Source organism: Acanthochromis polyacanthus, chromosome 19, assembly GCF_021347895.1.
Source record: "Acanthochromis polyacanthus isolate Apoly-LR-REF ecotype Palm Island chromosome 19, KAUST_Apoly_ChrSc, whole genome shotgun sequence".
Classification (NCBI taxonomy): domain Eukaryota; kingdom Metazoa; phylum Chordata; class Actinopteri; family Pomacentridae; genus Acanthochromis; species Acanthochromis polyacanthus.
Genome location: NC_067131.1, coordinates 8,817,498 through 8,830,273, shown reverse-complemented (window position 1 = coordinate 8,830,273; position 12,776 = coordinate 8,817,498). Strand labels below are relative to the sequence as shown.

The following is a 12,776-nucleotide window of genomic DNA, read 5'->3' as shown; positions in this document are numbered from 1 at the left end:
TTTCAGCTGCGGAAAGCCACGTCAATACGACCACAGACAGACAGTGCAGGCTGTGGTCATATTGGGGGCTGATGGGGAGGGAGGAACAAACAAAAGCTCCTGACTCCCATCACAAACATGGCAAGCCGGAGATCTGACTGCACCACGGCTGCTTGCAAACAAGCTTTAGTGACACACACAAGGAAAGACAGTCAGTGCAGTGGCTTATAATAACACACACATAGAGGTGGAATAAATGGGACGCAAGATGTCCTCTGAATTTCTGAGGACAAAACTGAAATTTCTGCTTCAACACACACACACACACACACACACACACACACACACACACACACACACACACACACACACACACACTTTCCCCGCTCAGAGCTCTGCACCCCAAAAGGCACCTCCTATCCTTTCATTTGAACACTGAGCACACCAGCCTCGCTCTGTGTAAAGATGAGGGCTGGAATACAAAAGACATGTACAGATGGTGCCAGCAGTCTCCCTGCCTCTCCCCTCTCCTCTCCTCTCCCCCCTCCTCCTCCCGCTCCTTTAAAAGCAGCACGGGGCTCAGGCACAGAGGCAGCTGGGTTTTTCCTCCTTCCCACCCGCTCACTGCTCCCTCTCTTTTTCTCTCCTCCTCCTCCTCCTCCCCCCTTCCAAGCCCTCTCCTCTCCTCCTGTTCTTGGCAAGGCAGGTGCCAGGAGACAGGCTGTGCTGTTCCTCCGGAGAATTGATCCGACTTCACCGCGGCCGTGCTCCGGCTGACGGGGAAAGAAAAGGGCCGCTCAGGTGCACTTAGAAACGTCAGGTAAAAACACACAGATTCCTAAGTTACCTTTAATTAAGCGCAACCGCATCTGAGCATGGCTAATGGGTTTACAAGTTCCATGTTCGAATGTCCTGCAGTGTTTTTTAGCAGCACCCTCCCTCGCCCCTCAGACTCCCTTCTGATGGAGAGAGTTTTCAATTCAAGGGCCTGGCGACCAGCCAGCATGTTACAGCTCAATTAGGTCCCATTATTCTCCTCCAACAAGGGGTAACTTGCACTTCTTCTATGTTGATAAACATGTCTCCACAATTTATCCCCTCGCTGTGCCACCGTGAGGCTGTCTGGCTAAAGTGGACGGTATCCTGGTTTCACACCGAGGCTGACATCAACAGCCGCAGGACAAAAACAACACCAGCGTTTGAGCCGAGCGGAGATATGACAATATATAGGCTGTCTGAGAGAAAAAAAGGAGGAGGAGGAGGAGGAGGCAACAGTGCCACCACTTAAAGACGAATTATTCTACCCCACCATTAGATGAAGGGCTTATCGCCACACAAAATTACCACCTCCGCCGAGCGCCAACCTGTTTAACGGAGAGGCACTGTCATTGACTCAGAGGATAAACTTCAGGTTTCATATGACAGGAGGAGGAACAGTCAACCTCCTCGCAGTCTCTCCCTCCTCCACCCAAACATCTCAGGACAGTGCAGAAGATGAACACAATGGGATTACTGTTTCTCTCCTCCTCTCCTCCCACAGACGGCCCTTCAATAGACTCATCTGTTTCCCTCCCTGAGAAGAGCCAAAACTGGAGATAATCGTCTCAGGTGTAGCACTTCCAAAAAATCTCACTCTGGAGTGAATCAAACTGCCGTTTTCGTGCTACAGAGCATCTTTCTGCCGTGTTTACATTGGTCTCCCTGGCGGCGATGAGTCTCTCTCTTCCATAAGGAGAGGAGGCTATCCTGTTTGCCTTGTAGATAGTCCCATGGGGGCCCTGGCAGAGGCTGAGCCGTATTGATATTCTGGTGCTCAGCTGCCCGGCCTGATGGTCAACCATGGTGAAGGGCGGTGAACGCATCTGCTGGGACTAGATGGGTGGCTCAGTGACTGGGGCCCGCAGCTTCCAGCTCCACTCGCTGTCATAAAGCCCCGGGGAGATATGACAAATGACATGGACGGCATCCTTGACAGTTGTTCAATGTTCTTTCCAATGATAATGCTCCCCCACCCCACCTTTCACCGCACATACAGACAGGAGGCAGACAGATAAACTGTGCTGATTCAATGCTTTGAGTCCGGCTCCGTTTTGCTCTCCCGCTAGAAGAGGCCCTTTAGGTTTAGGGTCAGTTCACTCAAATTACAAAAAAATGTGTATTTTCACTTACCTGCCATTTGGTTTGTCATGTTTTGACATATCTGTTTGGAAGTACATGCAATTGTATGTGTGGTGCTTTATATAGCACATCTAAATTTAAAAAGAGAGAACTTTTACTTAATTTTGCTTAGTCCACAAGTTTGCAGTGCAGTTACTGCCATCAAGGAGGTGTGTTGAGACTAAGAGCATTGGCTGTTCGGTGCTACATATTTAGGCCAAGCAACTGTGCTGTAGCTTACGTACGCCTCCTCAAAAATATATCTACAAGTTATATAGAGAGCCAAAATGAAAATGCTGCTTCGAAGAAAACCTCATTCAACTTCCCTCTGTAACAGTTTGCCATTTGGCCTGTTTTATATGTCGGAGCTCTAAGTGTTCTTCTGTGCTCACAAAGAATTACATTTTAAAGTTTAGTGAAGACAAGATGAACAAAAATAAGGGACTGAATTGAACTACTGAGGCTAGCCTGGATGTGACTATTATTTATAAGATTATTCATAAAAAATGGTTTTAGCCTCTGGGTCTTAAAAGTGAAGCCAATGCAGTAGTGCCTTAAAGTTGCATTCTTCTAAACGTCCACCAGGGAGCAACATGGCTGGTTGCAAAAAGACGCCTGATTGTATATAAGTGTGGAAGAGAAAATTACCCTAATTCTGATTCGATTTGTTTCCTCAGTAACCATTTTCCTAATGAGTTTATGGTCTCAGCTGGTAGGTCCATGTCATCTTCAATACAGCATAATGGTCACTTTGGAAAATCTGGTTCTTTTCAGAGTAAAATCAAGGGCTCAGTGGGTAGAGTGGCCGTCTTGCAACCGAAGGGTTGCCGGTTCGATCCTCGCCCCGTCGTGCTAGAGGTGTCTCTGAGCAAGACACCTAACCCCGAATTGCTCCGGATGGGGTCGTGGTTAGCGCCTTGCATGGCAGCTTCTGCCATCAGTGTGTGAATGTGTGTGTGAATGGGTGAATGTGATGTATCATGTAAAGCGCTTTGGGTACCTTGCAGGTAGAGTAAAGCGCTATATAAATACAGACCATTTAAAATCGATGATAAAGCGGGTATGTTTTAGGCCACGGTTCCCCTGTAATTGACAAGTCGCTGCCATATTGCTGAGCAAACATGCATCAAAGGGTTCTCAGTCAGATCAACCCCTCAAAAAACAAGATCATAAAGGCCAAATGCCGAACTTCAGGCTAATGGGTGATGTCTGTGTGTGCTACGCCCATTTTTAATAAACATTCTATGTTCGAGACTAACTGTGACTTCACCTGTGCTTGTAAAAGTGTGGTATATTTAGCAAGTGGTCCATAATGCTTCTGCAAAGGTCTTATAACAAGGTCTCAAATGACACTGATCTTAACTCATGGCTTCCACTTACATTCAAGACTTGTGATCTCTTTAAAAACTTCTATCACAAACTCACAAGGAAGTTGCCAACAATGCGACCACACTAACTGTGATGAATACAGGCCAATAACAATACATTTGTTTACTGTTTCACAAGTCAAAATCTGCACTGTAGGCATCAACACCTGAGACTCTGTTGAGTCTATTGCATCATCTATAAATACAACTTCCCATAGGAATAGTCTCAGTAAATTATCCATGATAAGGAGGACAGTGTTCAAGATTATTCTTTTGAACTTTAAGTGCCACAATAAATAGTACTGAGGTGCTGCAGGAACAACTTGTTAAATTTTAAAACTAAAAGCATGACCAGTAAAAAGGTCACCCCCATCCTTGTTGCCTCCTTAAGAACATTTTCCTCACTTCTTTGTCTTTTTGCTTTTGTATCTTCCCCTTTTCCCTTCGTTTCCTGGCAGGACACTGCAGGGGAGGCAGCAGGTAAGGCAGATGCCAAGAGCTCTTATGATTCTTGTCCGTCCCCCTCCCTCTCTCCCCTCTCTCCCCCTTTCCTCCCCTTCGTTCTGCTCTGTATCTAATAGACACCTGCTCCCTTGTCAACCCTGAACTCCCACCTGGCATCGTCCCACATGGCTTGGTCACTAACGTCCGCGCAAACATACAATACACACCCTGTCATCCCATCATCAGCAGAGCCTCCTCATTTATTCCCACACTAACTGTAGCGATGAAGTCCAATTTCTGCCGTCGTAAAGAATCATGACCCCCAAACGGCTTGTTTGAAGACATTTAGCCAGAAGGGCTGAAAGGAGAACAAAGACCATGAGCAAACTAACAAGAACAGCTCTAGTGGGCTGCACTCTTTAGTTTCTGAGGGAGCTCTATTCACATTCTGGTCCTCCAGCCCTCCCTCCTCTCTGTCTCTGCCCAGAAAGGTCTGAATGGACACAAGCCTCCTGCAGGCCAAAGTCAATTAAAATAAGAGAGAGTCTAGGGAGCCCCAGTATCCCTGGTTACAAAAAGCACCTAAGAGGCCATGCAAAACAGACACGTTCAGTTTTAGCCAAAGAATTCCTCACTTATGTAGGTTTCCCAGAACTGTAAAATTCTGGGATTTCCCTCATAATATATGGAAAACTACACACATAAGTAGTTGCTGCGGATGGAGGCCCAGTCCATGCCAAGTTATCCAGTGTAAACTACTGGCTGGATCGTAAATCATCTCCCGCTCTTGCCTGACACGGACACGGTCGCCACACAGCCATGGATGCCCGCCTGGCAGCCTTCAAACCTCTTTGTCTTCACACAGATGCCACGAATTATTCATCGATGCCAATTTGATGATGAAATGGAAGCGACACGTCCATCAGGACTTTTTTTTTCCACCAGCAAGGAGAAGGTATAACAGGTTACGGTCCCGTCACCACATGACAGGCCAGAATCGTGTTACTTTTTCATCCATGTCAGGATAATTAGGTAGAAGCCCACAGGTGTACCGCCTTAAAACGACGCTACACAGTTCACCTTCTCAACTCCTGACATGGAAATTCAAAGTAGGTGTTGTAAACCAAGTCTGTAAACTGATTTCATTAGCTCTTACTAAGATTTTGAAGTCAGGTGACTCATTTTTTGAGTTAAGCTGATGAAATGGAAGGATGTGTGAAGCGGGAACATGTGAATGTCATGGCAGCTATTTTACTGAGTGAAATGCATCTTTAGCAATGAAAGTTTCGCAGTGCAACAGCAGCTGTATTTGTGGATTCAAAGTATTAGCGCTAACATCTATAAAACAGCCTGTCTATCTAGGCCAGACCACTGCCTCCTGTCTGCACCTCATCTTTGTCTGCTGTCTTTTTTTTTTCTTACATTATTTCCTCTGCCGTTCTCTCTCTGGGAAGTCAGTGATATTGGAGTCTTGTCAATGAGTACTTAGGCCCATTGCCTCACGGGGAGCCAGACTTGCTGGCTAGGTTTTATGGCCCATTTCAGAGCTGCCCCGGCTTAAATACAGCCTCCTGCTGGCCACATGGCCACAATGTCGTGCCATGTCCATCCGGCGAAGAGAGGGGGGGGGGACACGGCTGGATTCGTGCCAGAAAGGTTTTACTGAGGCCACAAGCATATGTGGCCATGTGGAGGGAGGCAGCACAAGGAGAAAAAGAAAATACCACAGATTTGATGTTTCTGGGTTGCTGTTTTGACATCCTGCGTTCTTTAGCTTCCCACCCATGCTGCTGTAACGACTTATTCAAACATCACAATGAAAATATCCAGCTAACCACTTTGAGATGTAAATGTACATCTATATAAATACAAAATCCTGAATGAAAGTCAACAGTGTCGAAGATAAGACGTTTATCTTCAAATAAAATCTATGCTCCCAAGATCTCAGATAAGGATTATATTGTATTTCTTTAAAGAAATCCACTTAGGACTAACTGAATGCCAACTGGAACAAGATACAATAAATGTGTCAATCTCCAGATGATTCATGCAGATCTCATCGCTGTGACTGTCGTTTCTTGGTCGTGGTTACACAGAAACTAGCCTTCGTGCTAAGCAGGCCAGTGTTTTAAAAGATAATCTCTCTTGGCACATGCAACAAATCTCTTCATTAAAAACAGGGCATGCCATTCAGTGTCTCTGTAAGGCACGAAGGTGGAACTCTATAGCATCTCGCCCCCTACTGAGAATTAATTCCTTGTGCATTAAAGGCAAACAGCTCCCCAGACCAGCATTCAATCTTCAGTCTGTTACTGTATGTCGGTTCCTGCTACATTAAGCTGATTGGGAGCAAAACTCCTTCCAAACCTACATCTTTCTGTCTTAATTCAGGAGCGCAAATCTGTTAACAGTGACTCAAAGAATCTGAGGTTAAGTTTCAAAGGACTATACACCAGCGGTTTGCTGTGTTCTTCTGCATTTACTGGAAATTTTATAAACTTTATGTCACAGCTAACCATTTAAAACATGACCACATTGTGTTTTAGTTGCTTTTTTTCCCCCCATTTCCATTAACTTTGTAATGGAAAAACTTTTACAAATGTGCAGAATAATTTGTCAAAGTCACGTTATCATTGCTCGGAGATGCAGTTTAAGTGCAGCTTTACTTGGACTGCAGTACCATACAGCAATAACACAACTATAGCTAAACCTAACATAGACTTGTTGCTCATAAAAAAATTATAATACTTTTCTCTTCAACGTGCCTTCTACATTATTTTGACTACAGTTCAATCATTTCTGCAGCTTTTCTAGTTTTTACAATGCTATATAAATATACTTTGCATGGCTAATTTGAGTGTGAAGTTTCGACATTATGCTAACTGATTATCATGCTTCACAAAAATTGTTTAGTGTGCATTACAAAACTCTCAGCAACAACTTATACATAATTTGTATAAGGAGTTAAAACCTGAAAGACACAGGATAAAGAGAACGAACTGTCTTCATTCATTTAAAAACTGCCTTTACCTTAGACGAGACAAAAAAATTCTAAACCCAGACTGTCAGACTTGTGACCTTTGCTGTGCCCAAGCTGCAAACTGCACCACCCCGGTGTGTTTTTAACCACACACCTCTCCAACCAGATTATCAGATGAGCAGACCTGCAAAGAAGCAGCTTACAGGAGCCAGACTGTTTCCTCGAGCAATAGGCTGCTATTAACGAAGGCCCAGCCTTAAGCCCTTGTCTACAATGATACTAATTAGGCATGGAGCAGATGTGCCCGGAGTAGTGCCCACCTCGGGGTGCTGGGTAGGGCCGGTAGTGTCACGGCTGCATACGCTGGTGGCTGATTCACCTGTGACCTTTTCACAGTGGGCCTGGGGTCAAAGCCTCTTTAGAAATACAGTAGAAACAGACACTGGATGAACCTGGGTCTGGTCCTGGCACCCCTCTAGGCTCATTAGAGACATCCATATGTGCAACAGCTCAGGATTTGAATAAAAAAAAGCTCCCTCATGATAAACACTCAGGCCAAATGGAAACAATGAAACTCGAACCGGATCCAAGTAGAGATTATTCTCATTCTGAGTGTTTTAGCCTTAGGTGGACTTCATTAAATAATCATTTTGCAGATTATGAGCAATTTTTTTCATCTCATTGCTTCAAATTGGATCCTACAGCAATTTTATTACATTTTAATTCATTTTATTTTTCATGTAATGTATTCTTATTCTTGTTTTGCTTTATAGATCTTGGTTAAGTCCTCGATGTCAACTGAAAAAAGTTACTGAGATCCTTAAGGACAAAAAAGTCAAAAACAATGCTGAAAAACATAATATATTAATATTATTTTTCACTTTCAATGACTTATCTCTTTTAATCTACATTAGTCCTGATCATGATGATCAAATATTCATTCATTTTCAGAATTTTAACCTTTTAAAGGGGAACTTCGTTTTATTTCAACCTGGGGTCTGTTTTCACATGTCATTTCATACATGTGAGTGATGGAGAAATTAATTTTCGACATAGCTCCAGTATTTAGCCAGGCAGGCAGTTTAGCAGCTCAGCTAGCAGCTCGACTAGTGAAAAGTATGGGGCAGCTGGCCCCCCCCCCCGCCAAAGTCCACCCTAATGTGCTTTAGCTAACGAGTGATCGCCAGGTACTGTGGAGGTTTTCGTTCACTTCTCATCTCTACTATGTTGTGGGACACTCATTGAGTCTATATGAGCCGGTCAGTGTGGGGCAAAAAGCACGTTAGGGCGGACTTTGACGCGGAGGGGCCAGGTGCCCCATACTTTTTGCTAGCCGAGCTGCTAGCTGAGCTGCTAAGCTGCCTGCCTGGCTAAATACTGGAGCTATGTCGAAAATTCATTTCTCCATCACTCACATGTATGAAATTACATATGGAAACAGACCCCAGGTTGAAAAAAAACGAAGTTCCCCTTTAAATGCCAGTTTTCCACTATGCAACCATTTCACTTTCAATGACTTATCTATTTAAATTTACATCAGTCTGGACCATAATTACAAAATATTCACTTATTTTCAAGATTTTAACCACTTAAATGTCTGTTTCTTTACATGATGCCAGAGTCATTTTTTAATAGAAAAAAAGAAAATTATTTAATGTTCAAATAGTAAGTGCGAATTGGAAAATTTTCTAAAAAAACAAAATTGATAATCACTGTCTAGGACGTGCCAGTGATTAACAACTGCACTGTATAGTGTTACATTTTTTTAAAGTTACACTCAAACATGTCCTCATGGGTGCATGAGGTTAAGTTACTGAAATTTTCTCCATATACTAATGATACAATCTATATCATATACTAATAATATCATTTAACATCACATATTTCTATTAGTGGCCCAGCACTGAGAACTCTGTTGCATGTTTACTGCATTCAGTTTACTGGATTCTCATGTATATTTGTTTCCTCACAGCAGTCATTAAAGTTTCATCACAGCAGCCTGATGTAAGCTCCGTTCACGGCTCTTCCTCTGGTGTATAATTAACAACCGAGTCAAGAGGGACAAGAGATAAATTCATGATGGGTTGAATGAACAGCCAAGAACATGAGTTTTGAACCATGATGCAAGCAGAGACGGTGGAACAACATGTGCGACATGCTTTGTACGGTAAAAACTCTGACAGACAACACAACAGCAGCCATGTAGGTTTTTCTATATGACCAATCGAAAACAAAAAAGCAGATCAGTCCACGTTACAGCATGTCGGCACAGTCCGATGCGTAATGTGAGGACTTGGATGACGATGGGTGGTTGCTTGGATTCAGCCAATGTGTTATGAGTTTCCTGTGCAGTACTTCGACAAACAGCAAGTACCTGAGTCAGACTGACACCTCCTGCAGCAGTTGGTTTCTGTAGGGTTCAAATTTTACATTTTACTGGACTTTACAAACATTGCTAAGATATTCAGTAAATGACAGACACTTGATTATCCCACTTTTTCAAACCTATGACGTGAATGAATATTTTAAGTTGTAATTCACAGAGAAACCTACCAAGAAGATAAGACAATGACTAAACAGACTGTATTTGAATTAAGCAAAAACTGTTTGTGGCTGTCACATCATGTCATTCCTGCATGACTGTCAGAAGAAGACATTTAAAAGAAAGGGCATTCTTTCAGGAGGAAACTCCTCCTGCTGCAGGTGCAGATCAAGTGACGCTCTTTCCACAGCTCCACACTCCGACACCTAATCCACAGCTGACAAAAAAACACATGCACAATTACTTTTCCTCAATGGGACTGATCACAAATTAAGATCAAATAGCACACTCCTGTTTGTTCTCTTGGATAAAGAATAACAAGCAGGCAGAGGACTGTGTGCCCCGCTTTGACGTGAGGAAGGAAATCCACCTACAGGTGCACCTGGCATCTTAATACAAATTTAAAAGTCTGATAATCGAAACTTCTGATCATATTCCAAAGAAAATAGGCTCTTGTTTTATTTTAAAGTCAATTATTTCACGTCTTTGAAGCACTAAATTCATGTTCAACTCAGCCGAAACAGTCTATCTGGAGTTCATAGAGCTAAAAATGTTATTATTAAAGATGAACTACGCTGTTTGGCTGGTAGTACGAATGTCCCTGCCATCTTCTTAAAGATCATATTATCATAATCTATCATTTAGCAATTTTATTATGAAAGTCCAAGTTTTAACTTTCAACAGCACTTCCATTGCATAACATCATTGACTACAACATCTGCTATGACATTTTACAATCTTTAAACCCTTTCAAATCTACCAGCTGGTTTGAAAGGCATGTTGTCTTTTTCAAAAAAAATTGCCAAAACTACACCATTTATCAGAGCCAGAGACTGTAAAAACACAAAGAACCATGGCATTTTCTAACTTTCTGACTGTTCTTTGACTACACATCATTTGGAAAACCAAATCTAAGCTTAAAATATTAATATTTCATCCAAATCATTTTATTCTACCTTTCTACATGCATATAAAAAATTCAGGACCTTCTCGGCTGAACTACAGGCTGTGTATGAAAATGAATTTGCACTTTAAGTAGTAAATATATATATATATATATATATATATATACATATAATATGTAGAGTCACCAGTAGTGGTAACACCTGTGGGCACTTAGAAAAATGCTGTACATTTTGATTCAAAGTATGTCTCCTTTTCTTGTAAAAAAAAAAAACACAATTCAACTTTCTTTTTTATGATTCATCACATCATAACTGTCTTATCCTCCTTCTAGACATGGTTGTGCTGTTACGATAGTGCCAAACTTTATATAGCAGAGAAAAATTTGCCTGCAATGAGCAAAAATGCACAGAAACTGCTTGAGGTTAACCTAAAAATGTAACTGACTGGCTTGTAGAACTTATTTCCTTCATTTAATATCATATTTAGGACTAATTATAAGGCCAATTTAGCAGATTTCATGTCAAATTGATGCACTTAGTTAAAAAAGTCTTCCTATTTTTCCACTTGTCACACTCAGAAGATGAAATTTGCTTACATAGTGCAACTTCGTCATGTCAAAAACGTAATAAAAAAGTCCAAACTTTACCTTTCACCAGCACTTATACTGTACATCACTAAATATAACAGACACCGCGAGCCCTACAGTTTTAATTGCATTTCACATCATCTTTTTCCTTTCCTCATTGTGATCAACGTCCCTCTTTAAGTCTGATTCGATGATCACAATTCAACACGAGCTGTAAACAAGCTGCGCCCTGTAATTACTTACAGTTGACGTTCTTTCATTAAAGTAATGCGAAAAGTGCCTGCATGTTCTGCGAGTACACAAATGCCGTCAGCTGTCGGCGTGCTGCTGCATGCTGTTATTTTGACTACTGAGGGACTTCAAAGAAAAAGGTCAGTGCAATTTCACAACTTGGTGGGAGGAAAAAAACCAAATCCAATACAGAGAACAAGAGATTCATTGAAGCTGACAAAACAACAGTAATGAATAGTTGGAACTGCAGTGAGCTGCACAGCTAGCCAGACAAATCTTTACCAACGCCGCCTGTTGCAAAACCTCTTTTGTCTTAGCATGTTGGGAACTGTCCCACAGACACATTTTTAGAAAAAAAAACTATTTGAATAATTGCCTAAACCGGGACTTTACTGTACAGCTGAACAAAACCCTCCTTGGAGAGGAAGCAAAGTGAACAATAAACAACCCAACATCCCAGAATATAATGTTCTAGTGGGGTCAGGAGGAGAAGTCATTACACCAGCTGGATTTGTCACTTAACAGAAACTTGAGTTTTCAGTTAGCTCCACTTAGTAAAGCTTGGATTCAACTGATGACATGCAATCACAGCTGAAAAATAATGCAGTTTTGTGATCTATATGTTGGGTATAACTTAAGTAATAAGCAACAAAATACGAGGCCATGAAGAGAAGGAACTTTGATAGTTTGAAGATGTGGATCAAGAGGATTTTGAGAAGTTTTTATGGAAATTTGCTCCTCTTTAAGACGACTCAAATGAAGTTTCTTGTGGTCTGATCTGAAACCAGCGGATTCCTTTATAGCAGTGTAAATCTGTGAATGTGTCTCTGCACCGGCTGGTACTGCGCTGTGTGGCACCGGAGGGGGGAAGAGAGAGAGAGAGTGGGTGTGATAAACTGCCAAGAGTCTCGTGGAAAACGCCGCCTCAAGTAGGTCAGAGCAACTCAGAGAGATAATCAAGGCCATTTTGACCCCTTCTGTGTGAGCCGTAAGTGGGTCAAATGCAGCAGTCAGCTGTTGCAACTCTATCACGCGGGGCGCTGCGAGGCACTCGTCATACAGTCAAACCCCATTCCGTTAGTTTAAGACATGGCAGGGCGCCCGCCTGCACCCACCAATGCAGGAATCAATCCTCCATCTGCCCCCTGAGGGGTGAAATAATGTGAAGTTCCTCTCAGCAGCAGCAGCAGCAGCAGCAGCAGTAGCAGCAGATCCACCTTCCCTCTTGTCACTGAATACACCCCCTGCAAACACAACCCTCTTTATCTGTTGTCTCCTCCTTTTGACAGCTCACAGCTTTGCAGCTCTGTCCTATTCACAAAGACTCCTCCTCGCTCTCCTCCAACCCTTCGTGTCTAAAATGCCACCCACATTTCAACCAGACTAACTCCGGCAATGTCCCCGCTTAGTTCTCACTCTTCACTAAACAGGAGGGGGAAAAGGGGAACCCATGTGTCTAGAAACACTTCTGAGCACGAATCTGCAACAGCAGAACAAAGGCGACACAGGGCAGCCTTAATCTCTGCACTACTGAAGCCAGCAGCTATTTTAAAGCTCTTTCTCTGCATGTCTCTCCATCCCTCC

At 42.7% G+C, this 12,776-nt stretch overlaps 1 protein-coding gene across 5 annotated transcripts in view; it reads right to left on the bottom strand.

Annotated features, from left to right (window-relative positions):
• The window catches only part of LOC110958244 (zinc finger MIZ domain-containing protein 1-like), a 122,134-nt gene that overhangs the window by 13,615 nt on the left and 95,743 nt on the right, over positions 1-12,776 (bottom strand). For 3 of the 5 annotated variants that reach the window (XM_051939349.1, XM_051939348.1, XM_051939352.1), the window contains one exon: positions 9,302-9,337. The exons of the other annotated variants lie outside the window; for them this stretch is intronic. In XM_051939349.1, coding sequence (XP_051795309.1) covers positions 9,302-9,337 — 36 coding nt within the window. The remainder of the gene's footprint in view (positions 1-9,301; positions 9,338-12,776) is intronic. 5 annotated transcript variants of the gene reach the window in all.